General features: G+C 42.0%; 1 protein-coding gene across 1 annotated transcript in view; it reads left to right on the top strand.

Annotated features, from left to right (window-relative positions):
• Nucleotides 1-20340, top strand: part of DAPK1 (death associated protein kinase 1) — a 222888-nt gene extending 202548 nt beyond the window's left edge. Inside the window, exons 21-26 of the mRNA XM_073633362.1 lie at nucleotides 5084-5272; nucleotides 5866-6063; nucleotides 11015-11153; nucleotides 11313-11433; nucleotides 17238-17426; nucleotides 17598-20340. Of these exons, the coding sequence (XP_073489463.1) occupies nucleotides 5084-5272; nucleotides 5866-6063; nucleotides 11015-11153; nucleotides 11313-11433; nucleotides 17238-17426; nucleotides 17598-18830 (2069 nt within the window). The 3' untranslated portion in view covers nucleotides 18831-20340. The remainder of the gene's footprint in view (nucleotides 1-5083; nucleotides 5273-5865; nucleotides 6064-11014; nucleotides 11154-11312; nucleotides 11434-17237; nucleotides 17427-17597) is intronic.
• The last annotated feature ends 771 nt before the right edge of the window (nucleotides 20341-21111 follow it).

Here is a 21111-nt window from a genome sequence, read left to right as displayed (position 1 = left end):
TTTATGGCTGCTAACACTTTTGAGCTGGTTTCTAGGTTTTGGGAGAGTTGTCTAGGCCTTTTGTGAGGGATCACCTTAAAACTGATTATTGCTGTCTATGCATCCTAGATAGCGAGGTTCATAAACAAAACAAGGTGGGGGGGGTCTCCCAACTCTGCTGCTCATCATGAGTCTGATATAATTTGTTCACCAGCCAGTAACTGAGCTTTTTAGAAGTTGGTATAGTGGCTGTTCTGTGCAAAAACATGGTATTCACACAAGCTAAGCCTTTATGCTCTGCACTGTTTAGTAATATTCTGTATCAATCATAAGAAATTAGCCAGGAGGTCCATTCTGACAATCAATTCTTCAGGGTGCCTGCTGAAGTAAGGGCTATCCCATAGAAAAATGGTAATTTCCCCAGCCGTTGTCAACTACAGTGGGTGATAACCAAGTCATGTCTGGCTAGCCTCAAGTTTAGGCTGCGTTTAAGCAGTGTTTTTAATTTCATGAGGCATTGCCATTTGTCAGCTGCCATCAGTAATGTCAATGGTAGTGCGCTGTAACCGCACCTATAGCATTTAAGGCACATTAGTGAAGCAGTTATAAAATGTTAGCTCGGTGCTGGGGGAGAGACAGTGAAGGCTCCTGTATCCCAGAATGCACTGAGAAATAATAGAGAACTAAGAAGAGCCGCTCCAGTCACTTCCTGTTTGTACAGAGTAGCCGTATGGTAGCATCATTTCCTTCAGAGTGAAGGCAAAAAGCATCAATTAGCCAGCAATAATGACAGTACCAGGCAGACACAGAGGCATTGAGCATTATTGCTAGCTTTTTGTGTCCGCAAAAAGTCAGTGCCAGCAAGTGACCATGACAATCTTTCCATGAGCATCTTGAGCTGGACCAAGCCAAGTGTCAAAGAGTATACAAATCCAACTTGCAGAGAATAAACAAAAATGTCTGCCATCATATCACAACCTACCCACGTCTCAAAGCAGATCATCCTCTACATCGCTGTCCCCTAGATCAGGGGTCTCCAAACTGTGGCCCAGGGGCCAGATGCGGCCCTTCGCTTGCTTTTATGTGGGGGAATGTTTCATCCACTGATACTAACAATGGGACATAATCAATCCCCCCCACCCCCCTCACACCAAAGATGGGGCACTATTCCCCTAATGATACCAACGATGGGGCACTTTTTCTCTCAATGACACCAATAATGAGGCCCAATGATTGGGCACAATTCCCCCAATGACACCAATGATGGGGCATAATTTCTCCCAATGACACCAACAATGGGGAACAATTTCTTCCAATGACACCAATAATGGGGTACAATGATAGGGGACAATTCCTCCAAATGATTCCAACAATGGAGCACAATTTCTCCCAATGACACCAATGATGGGGCACAATTACTCTCACTGAGACAAACAATGGGGCATTATTTTTCTCTCAATGATGTCGGGACCATTTCTGCTCCCAATGGCCACAGTCCGGCCCCCCTAAGACCTGAAAAACAGTAAACCGGCCCTTTGTTTAGAAAGTTTGGAGACCCCTGCCCTAGATAAACAAATTTCATTGGTGTTTAACATGCTTTTGTGAAGCTTTTTCAATGCTTCAAAAATGCGTCATAAACACTATAGCTATGTTAATGACCATTGCTCTGTTCTTCCTAAACACACTTGTGAAAGAGCCCTAAAGGAATTGTATTTGCATCTTTTAGCTATTAAGAGATTTGTGAGCTTGATTAAAACTGTAGGTAAAGTAGGAAACCCCTTTAAAATGATTTAAGTCTCTTTTGGATTAATCGCATTAAGTGGGTAGCACAAAACCAGCAATGAATACCTATGCTAGATGAGGGAACAGATTCCAGAGCTCTAGAGTTTCTACTCTGTGACAAATGGGGCAACTTCTACTGGCGTGATTTGTATTCTGGCGCTGGTGCGTAGTAATAACAATGCATGATATAATGACTCTGACACTCAAGTCATGCTAAGTAAAGTGCTTGAGTTACAAATGAAAATGCTTTTAAACCAGTGATTTCTTACCGTGGAAAGCAGCACAGCTGCACAAGCGCCTATTCATCACACTGAACATGTTGGCTTTATTCCAATGAACAGAGGTCAATTCAAGAAGGGGAAGACCCCTTAAGTGTAAGTGGCAAAGAAATCGAAAATAGCTGAGATGTGCTAATGTGCTTTAATTATTCAGTATGAGGTTTTAAACAAATGCAGCCACAGTCATCTTTGCATGTTTTAAGACCTCAATTACTTTAACATTAAACTCAAATCCTTGATCAAACAACTTCTCACCAGATAAGTAATACAAAAGAATTGTGTGTTAGAAGCTTCTTTTCTCCTTTTGCTCAGGTCTGGTGCATTGTTAGTCCTTAGTGGGGTAAATTATAGACAAAAGTGATATAGAGAGGAGCACCTTGTGATGGCCAGTTACAAATCCACTTTGAAAGACCAAGGACAGATTCCACAGAAGAGGAGCAGAGTGCAGAAACTTTCGGCTGTCAATCACTCTTTGAAGGACCTTACTGATCATCTGCAATGTTCTCCTTGACTCAAATTGGGAAATAGTTAAGCATTGTTGATGTTTTATTACAGCCTAAGCTCTTAAACAATGATATACTGTATATATTAAAACCGATCCAAGGCCACAAAGGGTACAAAAATCTTAGGTTTATGTGCATGGGCAGCTTGCTTAGTTTGATTCACACAGACACAAAAATGTGTTTGATGCCCTGTGCTTTGTAACTGTTCTTATCACAGCTTACTAATGTGGGAGGTTAAAGCAACATGTGAGCAATGAATTGGGTTGATCACCACTCTTGAGGCATGCCTGAGTTTGGGGAAAGGTTTCATAGGTGCTCAGCCTGTGGCCCCTCCAGCTGTTGCAGAGCTACAAGTCCCATCATGCCTTTGGGAGTCATGCTTGGAACAGTCAGCCTTGCAATGCCTCATGGGACTTGTAGTTCCGCAAAACAGCCAGATGGCCACAGGTTGAGCACACATGCTAGAGCTATATACACATCTGAATTCAGGTAAACGAAACCGTCCAGTATAACATTACTGTGTTACCTTGAAAGCATAGTAAAAGTTTACAGCATGCATTGAATGTAGGTCCTAGGTAATCACATTTATATTGTTTCCATAGTAGAGGTTCTCTCTGGCATTCTTGGTTTTAAGGTGTCTTTCTCTTCAAAGCCTTAGTACTGAATCATTTGTCATAAAGTAAATATATTAATTTATTCCTGCTTCCCTTTTTAGCTCTGCGGTAATGTAATACCTGTTACATTTTATAACCGGAATGAAATTGTAGATAAGAGCTAAAGCAATAAATCATATTATGTTTGTTATGCTTTCCGTGACATCATTTGGCCTTTTCCTATGCATGATAAGGCAGAGAACAGAATATTTCTGTTTCCAGTATGGCTTTGTCATTTCCCCTGAGTTACACCAAGGCAACGTTTGCCTTCTCTAAAGGATAGACTGCTTGGGATTGATGTCAGGCCTTGTGATCTGCACACACAGCTCTAAATGCTGTCCAGCTCATTTAATAAGTCAGTGCAAAGGGCCAATACATACAAAATGCAGTCATTGCATTAAGATTGTATGCATTTGGTTCATAGAAATTATTTCTGACACTTACATGCTAGTTACTGAACTTCCATATTGCTGTTTGTCATATTTAGGTGTACCTGAAGACCAACATTTTTAGAATGGAAAATAATTAAAGTGTAAGTTCACCTTTTTTCAAATTAATGAAAAGGTGAACTAACACCCTACACCCCCCCCCCCCCCCCAGGTCTCTGTTGCACCTTTACCTCCATGGGTGATGAACTGTCACTACCTACGCAACTGGAACAGCAGTCTGGGGATTTGAAAGCCAGGATGAATCGGAGCAATACGGATTAGTCATGTGCTGGCACGTGACCGATTTGACCATTTAGAATAACCCTGATCATCCCTAAGGTATGAACGGGAAGAAGAGTGTGGCTTTTAAACCCACAAACTGCTGTACTGGCTGCATGGGTAGTGCCAGCTAGTCATCCACAGCGGTAAGTGCAACAGGGACTGGGGTGGGGAAGGGTGTGTGGTGTTGGTTCACCTTTTCATTTTTTGTGAAGACGTAAACTCACACTTTAAATTGTTGTTTTTTGCTGTTTTTATGCCAGCTGAGAGATTTTGCTTCACTTCCTGTCTCAGAGACACAACAGGTAGTGAAAGGAATTCTCTCCCCATTTAGACAGTTGTCATCAGAACATGTTGTCCACATTAGAAGCTTTCTCCTGCCTCTTGTTGGTGACAACTCAGTTTTGGATTTCCCATCGTTTACTGTACCAGAGACAATGGTCACCAGAAATGTCCCACAGATGAATCTTAGGGACAAAGGCAGCAATAAAGATCTTTATTTAAAAAACTAAAACATACACTTTAAATTGCAAAATGTTGCTATATGGTATTTCCTTAAAATGAATTAAATTGAAAGCCTATAAACAATATTTCTGTGCTTGGGGAGGCTTTCAATAGCTCATATTGAAAGTAGTGGTCATCAAAAACCTCCCTTAGAAGAAAGACTCCTGTTTTACCCCGCTGATTGTTTTGCTGGAGCATTGAGCTACTGTAAGTAGTGATGTCATCTTGCAACTGGGCATGCTTCTACCTCTGGGAATCCTGCCTGATTCGTCTGTCTGTGTATGGCACATATTTTTTCCCTGTTTTTAAGGCTTTTTAGAGGTGTGTTCATGTACAACAGAGTTGAGTATGTGACGCTTTAGTAAAACCATGAATTACGTGAGCATATAATTCCAATAAGTAAAAAATTTTTTTGTTCTTGCTCTAAACTCGCTCATCTATCAGTGTGTGGTACCCACAGCTGCCAGATTTTCTTTCATATTCAGACCTGTACTGAAAGAATGAAATGGAGAACCTGATTGGTTTACAATTGACAAGTTCTTCCAGATATTGATAAATCAGGCCCATCATCCCTGTGCGATGGTTTATTAATAACCACAGCATATTACACATTTGTGGCAGACATATTTCACTAAGGCGGTGGGCAGCATTTTCTAACCATTTTCTCCTGTGCTTAGTTTCAGTGAGCATTTGTGATTTATACCCCGGCTGTGAGAATGTAAGTGTGAGAAGTCGGAGCATGATGTTTGAGCCAGGCCTGACAAAAGGGGTCCTGGAGGTGTTTGTCTCCCCATCCAATCATCCTCACTGTTCTATCGATGACCAGTCCACCAAAGCTATTGACATCCAGAATGCCAATCTCAATGGTATGTACAAGAATCCTTTTTTTGTTTTTTTATCTACAGTAGATTGGTTTCTTGCTTATGATAATTGTTAGCTGACATTTTCATATGAAGGTTGTATAGCAGTCATGTGCTCTATACGTGATATTTTATAGCCAAGCAATTATAGGTCAGAAGAAGAATTTGTCATATTGAGGGAAGTATGGCGGCAGTTAGCTTTGTTTTAATGGCACAGAAGTATAGATGGTCAGCACCAGCCATTTTCATGTGCAGGGGGTAAGGTGATAGGCATCCTATATATCTCATGCCAGAGGGGCATAGCTGGTCAGTACATGGCACTTTCATGCCAAGGATGTATAGTGATCAGTATACTTTTACTTTTTTCCCGTATGAAGTCAAAATCCTATCTCATCAGTCTTGTGTAGGAGTTTGTACTGTGTGTGTTTTATTTTCAGTTATGAATAGCACCAACACATCATGCAGTGCCTTACATAACTGTGCATACAAAAATTATATTTGGAGCCAGCACACATTAACTACCATGCATTATATTTGACTGTGGTGTGTTTATAGTGCCTTTGTTTAATCCATTCTGCTTTATATTTACCTTTTCATAGGTGTAGGAGATTTCAGTGTCTGGGAGTTTTCTGGAAACCCTACCTACTACTGCAGCTATGACTATTTTGCTGTGAATGACCCCACATCAATTCATATGGTTGTTTTCAGCCTTGAAGAGCCATATGAAATCCAGTTAAATCAGGTTATGTTCTGGCTAAATTTTCTGAAGTCACTTATGCCTGTGGAGGATCCAATAGGTATGTCACTGTGATTTTCTCCGTTTTGTTCATTCCCCTGACTTGTTCATTCCCCGACTTAGTTGGGGTAGACGGAACACTTTGGGGGTGGGATAGCCACGCCTCTTGACCTTTGACCTCTGGGGACACGCCTGCTGACCTTTGGAGGAGGTCCCTATTCCAATCCCTGAGTCCTAACCTTGTCCTTCAAGGGGAAACCCTAACCCTTTTTTTTTTTTTTGAGAGAGAGAATGCACCCCTTCTGCTGCAATAAATTTGGTAGACATCGATGTCCGCTTTCCAGGATATGTTCACTATGCATTGATATTCACCATTCCTCTTAATTTCTTAGCTCTAATTCTTCAGATGGAGTTATCCTGGTCCAGATTTTGGAGCAGGTCACTTAGGTTGGCCATACTCTAGTAGAATTTTGTTTTAAAAGTATCATTTAAGAACAATCATTTGATTTTCTAATCGTTTCTGGGGTCAAAACGAATTTCTAACAGTGAATGTGGTTTTCATTGGAGAAAGTCCATTCACTCCAAAATCAAATAAAAAAGCAAACATTTTTTTTTTTTTTTTTTTAATTCGGTACTTTTTTATTGAAAAGTTTGTCATGGTTTACATACAAACAAGACACAGTGTATCACAAAATCAAAGAAAAATTAAAGGAATAACAAATGAGAAACAACAAAGATGATACATCCAGTGTAAAAAAGAGGACACTGTGCAATCTAAAATGGTACAAAATATTAAGAGATGTATGTTTTTTTTTTGTTTTTAAAGATTCATATTTACTTAGGTGGCTGCTACATCTGTCCCCCGGCGCCTCTAACACTGAGAAACGAACGATCAAACACCTGCAATCGCTCAGTTCACACAGCTCTGTAAGCAGCTCTATGCTCTGCCCCCCCCCCTCATGCTCACTGGAGCGCTGGGCTGGGAAGGAGGAGGAGGAGGGGGCGGCCGGCTCAGGCTCTCAGCGGCTTGTTGAGAGCCTGAGCCGGGTGCTGCTCCAGGCATGTGGGTAGATCCTGACTCCATTATCGTGATCTTGCCCGTTCCTGGACCGGCTCTGTGATGTCAGCAGACAGCTGTCTTCTGAAACAGGTCACAGGAGTGCAGAACGAACTGCACTCCTGTGATCCACAGGAGAAGTACAGCCAAATGAGCTTTGGTTGTACTTTTCCTTTAAAGTAGAGAAGCACATCTAAGAGAGAGCGATTCCAAGTCCCTCTGCCAAGAAACCAATGCACATACGGGTTGCTAGTTATCGAAATACAGATAGAAATACAAATCTAAGGTCCGCGTTTATTACAGTACAGGCAGAGCGACTATCTATCCCTCTAAATCAACATCTACAAATTGGGAGTCATGTTTTGACTCGGTAGAGGATAGCCATGGAGCCCATGTCTTGTGATATTTCTTGGGGCAATCCCTTTATTTATTGGTCAGTTCTTCCCTTCGTAGGTTCAAATTAACTGCAGAAGCAAACCTTTTTTTAACTAAATTTGTCAAGTCATCGAATGTACGGATGTGAATTTCATACAAATGTTCATTCAAAAATCTACTAGCAGTTGGCCAGCTTTAGGTTATGCCCTAGAGCAGCAGGATTTTGAAGAACAGAACCTGCTTCACTGCCCAAATATTCAGGCTCTCTTGTCAGTATACATGAAAAGCACCCCTTTCCTGGGTGGATTCCAAACAGTACCCTGTATTATGAACAAGCTGTCTTTAGTCATTTTTACGTTCTGAATTCCATGTGCAATTATTATACCAGATGTCTTTTTATAATAAATACTGTTTATGACCTTTTATGTTTTCAAGTAAATATTGCTGTTTTTCCCTCTAGTCACCACATGAGGTCACTAAACAGGAACACTTTAATCACTAATCCTGATTTTCTGCACCATCGGATCACTTTCTCAGCTTATGTTTTCTAAGTGTAATCAAATTCACTGAGCTGGCTTAGCGGGGTATATCCAATAAACCACTGCTCAAGGAGCTGTGTTCTGTTACTTTCCCGGGGAACTATTTCACACTTTAAAAAAAAAATTGAGCAACATAAATGGGATGCTTTCATTTATTAAAAGAGAGCTTATTCATTGGCATAAGATATTTAAGCAGTCATGCTGTATTTAAATGGCTTTTAGGGGAAAAGTATTTTATCTTGCACTGCATTTGCTTTATAAAGGTTACATGCCTGTTGTTCAGTTATCTGTTACATGTTTAATGCCCCGCACACACGATCAGAAATGCCGCCAGGAAAACGCCGAAGACAGCTTTTGGTCGGAAATTACAACCGTGTGTATGCTCCATCAGACTTTTGCTGGTGGAATTCCTGCCAGCAAAAGATTGAGGGCAGGTTCTCTATTTTTCGGTCGGAAAAAGTTCCTATCCGAAAATGCGTTCGTCTGTATGCAATTCCAATGCTCAAAAAAACATGCATGCTCCGAAACAATTCGACGCATGCTCGGAAGCATTGAACTTCATTTTCTCGGCTCGTCGTAGTGTTGTACGTCACAATGTTCTTGACGGTCGAAAGTTCCGAAACCTTTTGTGTGACCGTGTATATGCAAGTCAAGCTTGAGCGGAATTCCATCGGAAAAACCATCCAAGATTTTTCAGACCGAAATTCCGCTCGTGTGTACGGGGCATCAGAGCTGTTAGAAAGTGTATGAGCCACTGGTGACAATCAGAGAAATTCTACAAGAAAGAGTTTTAGCAGCTGGAAGTCAGCAGCTACAAATACTGTACCTGCAGATGTTTAGTTATTAGACACTTATCTGTCCAGGGATCCAGCTCTGTCCTCACCTGAACCAACTCTTTTGCCATTTTTGGAGCAGGTACCTGTCAAAAGCAGGTACCTGCACGTCCCCCGCCCCCCATAAAAAGTAGTGCCAAAACACTACTTTCTTGCCATTTTTGGAGCAGGTACCTGTCAAAATCAGGTACATGTCCGTCCCTCGCCTCCCAAAAAAAGTAGTGCCAAAAGAAAGAACAGAGGGGAGAAGGCAGACAAGTGTAACTTCCCATTTTCGGTGAAAAAAAGTATAGTTAGAGTAGTATTAAACCCTATGTGCATGCACAGCTCAGTGTGCATTTACTGCAGTCGCGGTAATCCTTGACTCTGACCTCTCCTACAGCCCCCACATCCAATCGCTGGCTAAATCCTGCCTCCTTAACCGCCGCAACATCTCCAGAATTCGACCCTTCCTGATTGACACCACAAAGCAACGTATTCACTCCTTGATTATTTCCCGCCTTAACTATTGCAACTCTCTCCTTAATGGCCTAACCTTACGCAGGCTTTCCCCCTTTCAGTCTATTATGAATGCTGCTGCTAGACTAATACACCTCGCTAATCGATCTTTGACTGCTGCCCCTCTCTGCCAATCCCTTCACTGGCTTCCCCTACCCCACCGTATAAAATTCAAAATGCTAACCATAACATACAAGGCCATCTACAACATCGTCCCCAGCTACATCACTAACCTCATCTGCAGATAACGCCCAAATCGCCCCCTCTGCTCCTCCCAGGACCTCCTGCTCTCTAGCTTCCTTGTTACCTCCTCTCATTGCTTGTCTTCAGGACTTCTCCAGAGCCTCTCCCATCCTATGGAATTCCCTGCCCCGGTATATCCGATCAGCCCCTAACCTGTCCACCTTTAGGAGATCCCTGAAAACTCACTTATTCAGGGAAGCCTATCCCACACCCACCTAACAATCCCATCAAATCATTCCCTGCATCTATTACCTTTTGTACCACCACCCCCTCCCTTTAGAATGTAAGCCCTACGAGCAGGGCCCTTCTGTATTGAATAATAATAATTGTAATAGTAATAGTAATATAATTGTAATTGTAATAGTAATTGTGCTGTCCCCGCTCTACATTGTAAAGCGCTGCGTAAACTGTTGGCGCTATATAAATTGTGAATAATAGTAATAATGTGATGATAAAAAAAACTTCAATGCCGCTTTAAAGCCAAAAGTGTTTTTTTTTTTTTTCGTTTTGGATAGAGTAGATAGATAGTTATTGTAGCACCAGTCAGCTTTTTATTGCTATATGTGCCCCAGTTTGGGAGATTTTCTCAATTTGACCTGAAAATAATCCCCAAATTTAGAGGTGTCACCAGAACAGGAATAGAAGGGAAATCTTCCAATGTAGACACTAGTTCTGCTGACCCTGGTGACAACCAGGGATTCCCTCACTTTGGAGGGATTTTCTCTCACTTCCTGTTTTGGTTATGGGACAGGAAGTGAAGGGAAATCTCAATGGAACACAGATAAAAGTTTAGTTCTGTTTTAAATTATTCATTTCTCTGGAAAATAACATTTTTCAGGTCATGTTGGGGGTGACAAAAATCTGCAGTAGAATGCGCTCTTTTCTATTTACAGTTTGTCATTAACTGCAATAAAAAAAACTATCAATGCTTTTTACTAATACCCCTACAGCAAAATTAGTATCCAGAGGTCAAATCTTGATTTCCATCACTGTAACCTATAGGTACCAGCAACCCATCTTTGTTAGTTCGGCTCTTCTAAATGGTTTCTTTTGTTGTTGGTTCTAACATAGCTTGGATTATTGAGGAGATCCCCAATTGCTTTTTTATTTTCCATTGCTGATAGAAAAAACTGCATAGAATAATATCTGTGCAGGGGAAAACCACTTCTTTGTGTAATGATAAATGCAGCCTTGTCAGAGCTGTGTATTTACCACTGGACTATTGATAATGGTAAATCGTTCAAAGAAAGCCCAGAAAAGATTGTTGGAGTATTGTTCAGTTTGTCTTTTTATTTTTTTCGTGACAATAAGGCAAGTGCCCAAGTGAACGGCATTGTAAAGATGACATTTATGCATATCCATGTCCTTGAGATAGGTATTTGCATTGTGATGCAGAAATAGTGACTTCTATTCTCATACCTGTGGTGTGTATAGGCTGATGGTTGTTTTCTGTTACTATCATGACAGCTTATGGAGGGAAGCTGAAGAATCTGTTGCGAGTGGTGTTGGTTGCCACCCACGCAGACATTGTCAACCTCCCACGTCCAGCAGGTGGAGAATTTGGATATGACAAAGATATATCGCTGCTGAAAGAAGTTAGAAACAGGTAATTATAGAGATTATATAAAATGCCTATGCTTCAGACAATTATGCCCTTTTTTCTAATTGTTGAATAAACATTTTGGAAAGTACAGATTTTGTACTTCCTCCAAAATTTTCTTTTGAAAATGGTTACAAGAAATTTTTGCTTTATCTGAATTCCTAGGTTTGGCAATGACCTCCAGATTTCTGACAAGCTGTTTGTGTTGGATGGTGGGGCATCTGGCTCTAAGGACATGAAGCTTCTGAGAAATCACCTACAGGAACTGAGAAGCCAGATGATTTCTGTAAGTCCTTAGCTGTAAAGTGAAATGTTTTTCTGCAACACTGATTTCATTAAGGGAAAATAGGAGATCTAATCGCTGTAAGAATACCTAGTTTATGTTTTTGGCACTAGTGGATCCAAAAGATGACTTATTATTGTGTGCTTTGGAGTATCCTGTTTCCTGCCTTCTCCATACCTGTAGCAAAGAGAATCATGTACTGTATTTGCCAGTTAGCCTGTTCAGAATCTGTCATGTTTCAGAAGAGGCAAGATACTGTATACCAGGTGCAGGTTCATAGCATTCAGTGTCTTCCTCGGTCGGATCTAGGGGGGGGTGCTGGGGGTGGGCTTTGCCCCGCCCCCCCATATCTCTAAAAACTGCATCCACTGATCCATGAACCAGTCCAATGGGGGGAATTGATGTAAGGGAGCACACTGATGCAGACAGTTTATGTAAGGAGGCAATCCATGTAAAGGGGCACAGTGATGGGAATACCTGATGTAAAGGGACACTCTGAATTGGGCACTTGATGTAAGGGGGCATTTTGATGGGGTAACTGATCATATGTGTGGGGACCCTGATGTAAGGAGGCACTTTGGTGGGGACCCCGATGTAAGGGGCACTCTGGTGGGACCCCGATGTAGGGGGGGACTGGTGGGGACCCTGATGTAAGGGGGCATTTTGGTGGGGGCACTCTGGTGGGGAACCCTGATGTAAGGGGACACCTTGGTGGGGACCCTGATGTAAGGGGACACCCTGGTGGGGATCCTAATGTAAGGGGGCACTCTGGTGGGGACCCTGATGTAAGGGGGCACTCTGGTGGGGACCCTGATGTAAGGGGGCACTCTGGTGGGGACCCTGATGTAAGGGGGCACTCTGGTGGGGACCCTGATGTAAGGGGGCACTCTGGTGGGGACCCTGATGTAAGGGGGCACTCTGGTGGGGGCCCTGATGTAAGGGGGCACTCTGCTGGGGGCCCTGATGTAAGGGGGCACTCTGCTGGGGGCCCTGATGTAAGGGGGCACTCTGCTGGGGACCCTGATGTAAGGGGGCACTCTGCTGGGGACCCTGATGTAAGGGGGCACTCTGCTGGGGACCCTGATGTAAGGGGGTACTCTGGTGGGGACCCTGATGTAAGGGGGCACTCTGGTGGTAACCCTAATGTAAGGGGGCATTCTGATGGGGACCCTGATGTAAAGGACACTGATATGGACACCTGATATAATGGGGCACATGTCCTGTTTAATCACCCTAATCTAATGACAGTCTAACAAATACTAAGGTTTTCCCAGGTCATTACACTGTGTGACAGACTGTCGGTGACTCACACACAGTGTTGACATTGTGTCCCTGAGATTGAGGAGTTGCTTCAGAGCAAAAAGATATTAAAACTTGCAGTGTATTTAGCACATATGGGGATAAGGAAGGGCATGAGACACTGGTGGAATTCATGTTTTATCTACAGTGCATCCGGAAAGTATTTACAGTACTTCGCTTAAAACTCTGCAAACAATACCCCATAGTGGCAACGTGAAAGAAGTTTGTTTGGAATCTTTGCAAATTTATTCAAAATAAAAAATGAAAAAAAATCACATGTACGTAAGTATTCACAGCCTTTGCCATGACACTCAAAATTTAATTCAAGTGCATCCTGTTTCCACTGATCATCCTTGAGCTCTTTTTACAACTTAATTGGAGTCCACCTGTGGTTAATTCAGTTGATCGTACATGATTTGGAAAGGCACACACCTGTCTATATAAGGTCCCACAGTCAACAGTGCATGTCAGAGCACAAACCAAGCCATGAAGTCCAAGGAATTGTCTGTAGACCTCCGAGACAGGATTGTATCGAGGCACAGATCTGGGGAAAGGTACAGGAAAATGTCTTCGGCATTGAAGGTCTCAATGAGCACAGTGGCCTCCATTCATAAATGAAAGAAGTTTGGAACCACCAGGACTCTTCCTAGAGTGGGCCGTCTGGCCAAATTGAGCGATCGGTGTAGAAGGGCCTTAGGGAGGTGACCAAGAACCCAGTGGTCAATCTGACAGCTTCAGCGTTTCTCTGTGGAAAGAGGAGAACCTTCCAGAAGAACAAACATCTCTGCAGCACTCCACCAATCAGGCCCGTATGGTAGAGTGGCCAGACAGAATCCACTCCTCAGTAAAAGGCACATGACAGCCCACTAGATTTTGCCAAAAGGTACCTGAAGGAGACTCAGACCATGAGAAACAAAATTCTCAGGTCTGATGAAACAAAGATTGAACTCTTTGGCCATGAATAGCAAGCGTCATGTCTGGAGAAAACCAGGCACCGCTCATCACCTGGCCAATACCATCCCTACAGTAAAGCACGGTGGCAGCACCATGTTGTGGGGATGTTTTTCAACAGCAGGAACTGGAAGACTAGTCAGAATCGAGGGAAAGATGAATGCAGCAATTTACAGAGACATCCTTGATAAAAAAAAAAACCTGCTCCAGAGCACTGTGGACCTGGGGCGAAGGTTCATCTTCCAACAGGACAATGACCCTAAGCACACAGCTAAGATAACAAAGAAGTGGCTACGGGACAACTCTGTGAATGTCCTTGAGTGGCCCAGCCAGAGCCCAGACTTGAACCCGATTGAACATCTCAGGAGAGATCTGGCTGTGCACCGACGCTCTCAATCCAACCTGATGGAGCTTGAGAGGTCCTGCAAAGAAGAATGGGAGAAACTGCCCAAAAATAGGTGCGCCAGGCTTGTAGCATCATACTCAAAAAGACCTGAGGCTGTAATTGGTGTCAAAGGTACTTCAACAAAGTATTGAGCAAAGGCTGTGAATATTTATGTACATGTGATTTTTTTTCGTTTTTTTATTTTTTAAAAATTTGCAAAGATTTCAAACAAACTTCTTTCATGTTGTCATTACGATGGGGTATTGTTTGTAGAATTTCTACAGAAAATAAAGAATTTAATCCATTTTGGAAAAAGTGAAGCGCTGTGAATACTTTCCTGATGCACTGTTTATATGTGTGTGTGTGTGTGTGTATGTATGTGTATATATATATATATATATAAGTCACCATGCTTTAGTGTCAGGGTATGCTATTGAAGATTTTCTTGTTGCTCTGTACATAAGATGAGCAATATTGTGTATGCCGTTTAGTAATTTTGTTGCTGTGATGTTACTCGTGTGCTTCTTGCACCCTCTGCTGGCCACATTGCTCAATTACTGATATCTATTTCGTTTTTTAACTTGCCTAGGTAAGCACACATTTTGTAGATAAGCCTTTTGTGCTTGTTTTTTTTTTTTACTGGAAGACATGAGATCCATTGACAGTGAGGGACAAAAGCCAGAGTTGATTTAAGGTGAAACTATTGACATAAATAATGCAGTCTGTCATTAGCATTGGATTTTCTCAGTGAGTCCTCCCCATAAAAGTTCTGTTGCTTTTTAAACCAGACAGTAGATTTGCTATTTTTCCTAATTTTTATAATAGAAGAAAAAAGCTGTTACTTCTGCAACTAAGTTGCACAGCAGCGTTATCGCCCTGTGGGACAGAGTATTAGCTGAGGAAATACCGTATTTATTGGTGTATAACACGCACCTTAACTTCAAGAGGGAAGTTTCAGGAAAAAAAACATAAATTTTAAATAAAGAACTTGGAAGAAAAATAAGGGTCAGTGCCCATCAATGTAGCCTCACCAGTGCCCATCAATGCAGCCTCTAACATGCCCATCTGCAGCCTCTAACATGCCCATCATTGCAGCCTGTTTAGTGCACATCATTGCAACCTGTTTAGTGCCCATCTGCAGCCTCTAACATGCCCATCATTGCAGCCTGCTTAGTGTCCATCTGCAGACTCGCCTTTGCCGATGATTGCAGCCTTGCCAGTGCTGGATTACACAGATCTGCGATCGCCTGTGTACCCGGGGCTCAGTCACTCACAGTCCCGCCCGGCTCATATGATGGACAGAACAGTGATCCAATGCCGGGCCAGGGGGGCGGGACTGTGTGTGACTGAGCGCCGGATACACAGGAGATAGCAGCTGTGTGTAATCCAGCGGCGCTCGTCCCCTTCTTCCACTCTGAGGCAGCAGGAATCTGCGTATAACACGCACACACGATTTCCCCCTGATTTTCAGAGGGAAAAAGTGTGTGTTATATGCCGATAAATATGGTATTTTAGAGACAAACAAATGAAAGCTTAATTCCAGCTGATACTTTTTAAGCAGTTACAACAATATTCTTTTCTTTCAGAAAAGGGTTAAAACTGTGAGTGTAAGTTGACTGTTGTAAGGTTATACGGCTTATCCCTACTCCTCTAGTTGCTTTTTTTTCAGGCTGTTACAGGATTGCTCGCTGCTATCTGCTGTCACTTGTAAACTAAGAAGCCCAGCTTCTGTGTTAGCAAGTGACAGCACACCTCTCCACAGCCTGGATCTCCTCTCTGCCCCTTAGGGCAGGGCGAGTGTTTATGGGCAGGAGGGGGGCGGAGCATGGTGCTGTGCTGTGATGCAGCCTTCATGATCTTGCTGGCCAATGGCTGGAGAGGCAGAGCCGCAAATAAACAAATAAATGGGCACAGTGGGGGGGGGGGGCAGCCATAAAGATGTGGCCATTAGAGGTACTAGAGAGAGGCTGGCTGCTGACAGTTGTTTTTTGTGGGTGGGGAAAGGGGTGCAAAGTTGAGGGCTGTGGCGGTGCAGAGGTTAGAGCTGAGAAGGGGGTGCAAAAGTAAGATGTGGATGGGGGATGTAGAGGTTCTTACCTTTGCATCCCCCATTCATATCTTACTTCTGCACCTGCTTCTCAACTCTGACCTCTGCACCCCCACAGCTGTGGATGAGAGCTGCAGATCCAAGCTTATAGACGAGGATTCAATTATTTCAAAAACAGTGTTGCGCTGTCAAATGAAAACATATATTCATAAAATACTGCCTACACCATTCAAATAATATATCTTAATTCAACAGAAATTATCAAATCCAAATAAGGATTAAACCTGTAAAAGTCCACCACAAACGAAAAATTAAAAAGTGAAAAAAATCTTCACACATTAAACCGTACACCAGACACCGTGTGATTATAAAGCAGCTTACCAGACATATGAGCTTTTACAAGGTGACAGATCCCACCCGGATGGATGGCTCCAGCCTTCCTTCTCTCACATCTGATTACGCCTTGAGCCTCTCTCCTTCTCTGCCTTATGCGGTCACTGGATCATTTCTCATTAAAAATGCCTCACCACCACATACAAAGGGAGTAGCAAGGAAAACCCATTGTGAATTACAGTCAGATAAACTTTATTAATAATACTAAATGGGTACTCACAAAGCATTGAAACATCAAGAGCATATCGCACAAGCCGCCGGCTCTCTGAGCAGGCGTAATAACGTAACAGCTGCACTCCACCCTACGTACATTTCGTCCGACTGGGCGTCTTCTAGGGGCAACTGCAACTCCGTGATGCCACTCAGAGAATCAGTGACTTGGGCGATATTCTCTTGATGGGAAAGACCGCTTCATATAACAACATACAGCCATACGTAACTATGGGTAGAAGTACTCTGCAGCTGTCTCTCCTGGGCGTGTAATTACATCTGCAATTTACGCCGGATGCCTCAAACCGTTCAGTTGCATGAGGCCACTGTCATATTATTAATACTATTATTTTAAAGTATTTTCAGTACTGGTTTTTTAACAACATAATAAAATTTGAGTTTTGAGTAGGCGGAGTTTTGCCGATGTGTACAGAAGTTCATACTAAATTTGTGCCTACTCACACGGCAGTGGAAAAGTTCTTGTGGATAGTTTATCTAAACAGTCTTTTTTTTTTGTTGTAGGATTGCCCTCCAATGACACCATTATGTGAGAAGGTTCTCTCAACTCTTCCAACCTGGAGAAAGCAGAATGGACCCAACCAGTTGCTTTCATTCCAACAATTTGTTTATGACGTTCAAGAACAGTTAAATCCACTGGCAACTGAAGATGATGTCCGGAATCTAGCCCAGCAGCTGCACAGCATGGGAGAGGTGAGTTGTTTCTCCACCCAAATGACAGATTATTAGTATCGCATACCTAGCAGTAGAACAATATGTGTGCGCAAACATAAAATTAAATTGCCTCTCTTTACCTGTGTATTTACATAGGTGTAATTTAAGAAGCAAAATATGAATTACTAATTAATATTTGTTTTTACACAGATAAACATCATGCAGAGTGATACTGTCCAAGATGTTGTGCTTTTAGATCCAAGATGGTTGTGTTCCAATGTTCTTGGGAAGCTGCTGTCTGTGGAGAACCCAAAAGCCCTTCACCACTATAGAGGAAGGTATACCATGGAGGATATCCAACGCCTGGTTTCAGACAGTGACGTGGATGAACTTATACAAATTTTGGATGCTATGGACATTTGTGCGCGAGACTTAAGCAGTGGGACCATGGTAGATATCCCTGCCCTTATAAAAACAGATAGCTTGCACAGATCGTGGACTGATGAAGAAGAGGACATCTTAATATATGGAGGTGTTAGAATTGTTCCTGTGGAACACCTTACTCCTTTCCCCTGTGGGATTTTCCATAAAGTCCAAGTAAACCTCTGCAGGTGGATACACCAGCAGAGCACTGAAGGTGATGCCGACATACGTCTGTGGGTAAACGGGTGTAAACTGGCAAACAGAGGGGCTGAAGTTTTGGTGTTGCTGGTCAACAACGGTCAAGGAATTGAAGTGCATGTGCGAGGACTAGAAACTGAGAAGATAAAGTGTTGTTTACTCCAAGAATCTATTTGCAGTATCATTGATAACTTATTTGCAGCAACCTTGCCAGGGCTTTTAACTGTAAAACATTACTTAAGCCCACAGCAACTAAGAGAACACCATGAGCCAGTAATGGTTTACCAGCCAAGAGACTTTTTCCGAGCCCAAGCCCAAAAGGAGACTTCACTGGCAAACACAATGGCTGGATACAAAGAAAGTTTTAGCAGCATATTGTGCTTCGGATGCCTGGAGATCTACTCTCAAGGAAGCCTAGGCATGGACCATCATGTGTCGGATCTGAACATTCTCGTAAGGAGAAAACTCAGTCGATTTCTTGATGCGCCAGATCCTATGGGCAAGGACTGGTGTCTTCTAGCCATGAATTTGGGCCTTCCAGAGTTAGTTGCCAAATATAATGCCAGCAGTGCGACACATAAAGATTTTACAGAGAGTCCCGTCTGTGCTCTTTTACAAGAATGGACTAATGCTCCTGATAGCACTGTAGCGGTATTAATGTCAAAACTAAGAGAACTGGGGCGGCGGGACGCGGCAGATTTTCTCCTGAAATCATCCTCCGTGTTTAGAGTGAATTTGGATGTGCATGGACAGGAAGCCTATGCCGCTAGCTGTAACAGTGGCACATCTTACAATTCAATTAGTTCAGTAGTGTCGCGATGACTGGCTGTTTAATTATGAACTCGTCTCTACTCTACTCTACTGTGCTACTGGTGTAACACATTTAGTTCTTATAATGCTGTATTACAAGGGTATGAGTTTTAAGTCATTAATTTATAAGCATTCTGTTGATGAATGTTACATGCCCTATAAACCTTGTACTTGGTGATCTTTCTACTTTTAATAAGAATTGTTGCCTTTTATCATAGATTTTTAAAGGCCTATACTTGGAATTTTTTCAGTCCTGACTTCTATAGAATGTGCTGCTAAATACTGCCACCTAGATGGATAAAAGCTGTTCCTTTTTATTTTAAAGATTGTTCTTTTTTATCACAATAATGATGGAGGGTGCACAGTTATTCATTTATACAAGGCTTACACTTTCCATCGCTATGATTTGCTGATGTATTTCAGAGAATATACCCAAAATGTGGTATTCTGCTGTCTTTTTAGATCTAAAGGTGTTCTGTGAATTGTTAGAAAAAGTAATCACAGTAATGTGAGTGCCTTGCTGGAGAGGGTCCAGGAGCGTTATATTTGGGTTCTGGGCCTTGGAATGACGCCATGCAGGTTGCAGGGTGATGGTGTTTTTACTCTGCACCCTACACTTGCTATTCCTGGTTACGGGGAGCCTTATGATGACCTTGGCCAAGAAAGGGGATTATAAATCCACTCTCTGAGCTCAGGAGCAGCTAGATGAAACCTCTGATTCCGTGCCATAGGTGCAGAAGGTGCAGTGGCCCAAGAATAGTTGCCACCAATGCAACTCTGTTAGTTTTGCCTGTTTTAGGGTGTAGGTAAATAGTGCCCTAAGGTTTGCTTTGCATCATGCTGTCTACCTCTTCATGACTGTCTGCATGATAATCATAAGAAACCTACTTTTAATTTTAAACACACACACCGTACTGATGTAGAACATTTTACTTTTCCAGTGCAGTCTACAATGTGACTGTGTGGCTCAGGTACACTAATGATTTTATCATATCTAAACATCTCTGAACTCACATGTCTAAGTATTAGAGGCTTTGTCCACTTGGCAAATTCAGTGATTGATAGATGTTAAGCAAAGCTTTATTTTGTTGTTTGCTGTAAGGTCATTGGAATTATGGGCATTTCCAAAACAATGTGAAATCTCCCTAATGTCATCTCAGGTATAGGTTCTTACAGTCACTCCATTCGTTATGTAAGACTTGTATCAAACAAACACCCACTGCAATATTTTTTCTTTTAGGTACATCAGGCACCTTTTTTTATTATTATCAACAAGGGCGTGTTCATAGATTTCCTGTACTTGAAACAAACAAGGATTTTATCGCTAGGATTTTAACTTGCTGCCAATACTTAGTGGGAATCTGTTTCATTTGTGTGCTTCCTCTTGAAGATGCATGCGATGAAATGTGTATATACAGGAATGACATTTCCATTTTTAATCTTTTGGTTTGTAGAACAATTTTAAAACTTGTTTTTATATATGTACATATCTATGAATAAACATGTTGCCTGTTGAAAATCATTTTCATTTGTTGAATGAATGCTTGTACCCCAAATATTTTCATTATATGCAAATAGATATTGGGTGTCCCCAATATCGGTATTGAAGGCAAGAAGGGTGTCTAACAAAACTAAGTAAAAACTGTTTTTCTAAAAGAAATTATTGGGGATGAACCAATACCAGTTTTTTAAGACCGAGTTCCGATACTTTTTTTCAAGTACCAATTACTGATACTTTTTTTCAAGTACCAATTGCCGATACCTATTTTTAGTTTAATGTGTTTGTTTTTGTTGTTTTTTTTTTTTTTTGTTTTTTTTAACAATAAGATCAGGTTCACATATGTGTGGGGCCGGTTTCAGTGCATTTGTAAAAAGAGTCTGGTGCGATTTTTGTTCAGCGGTTCGGGTACAAATTTTTAAAGTGTATGACACTGGAATTCGCACCTTAGCTGGACTGAAAATCGTACCGTGACTATTTTTAAACTTGCACTGTGGCCAGCCTGCACATATGTGAACCACCTCGATAGAAAACTGGCTTGGTTCACATTTCATGCAATTCGGGTGCAGTACAAAACACATCAATATGCACATATGTGACCAAGTCCACCATTATGAGTTTTAGTATTGGAGTATTTGTACAAGTACTCGTGCAAATGCTTAGTATCAGCACTGATATCGGTATCGGTGCAATGCTAGAAATTTTATCAAGCATATATAGAGAACCTCACAGCCTCGTTGAGCTTCTGTTCACATCTCACGGGTGCGATGGAGCATGCACATTTTTTTTTTTGGG

Source organism: Aquarana catesbeiana, linkage group LG01 (genome assembly GCF_042186555.1).
Source record: "Aquarana catesbeiana isolate 2022-GZ linkage group LG01, ASM4218655v1, whole genome shotgun sequence".
Taxonomy (NCBI): domain Eukaryota; kingdom Metazoa; phylum Chordata; class Amphibia; order Anura; family Ranidae; genus Aquarana; species Aquarana catesbeiana.
This window is presented reverse-complemented; position numbering and strand designations above follow the sequence as displayed.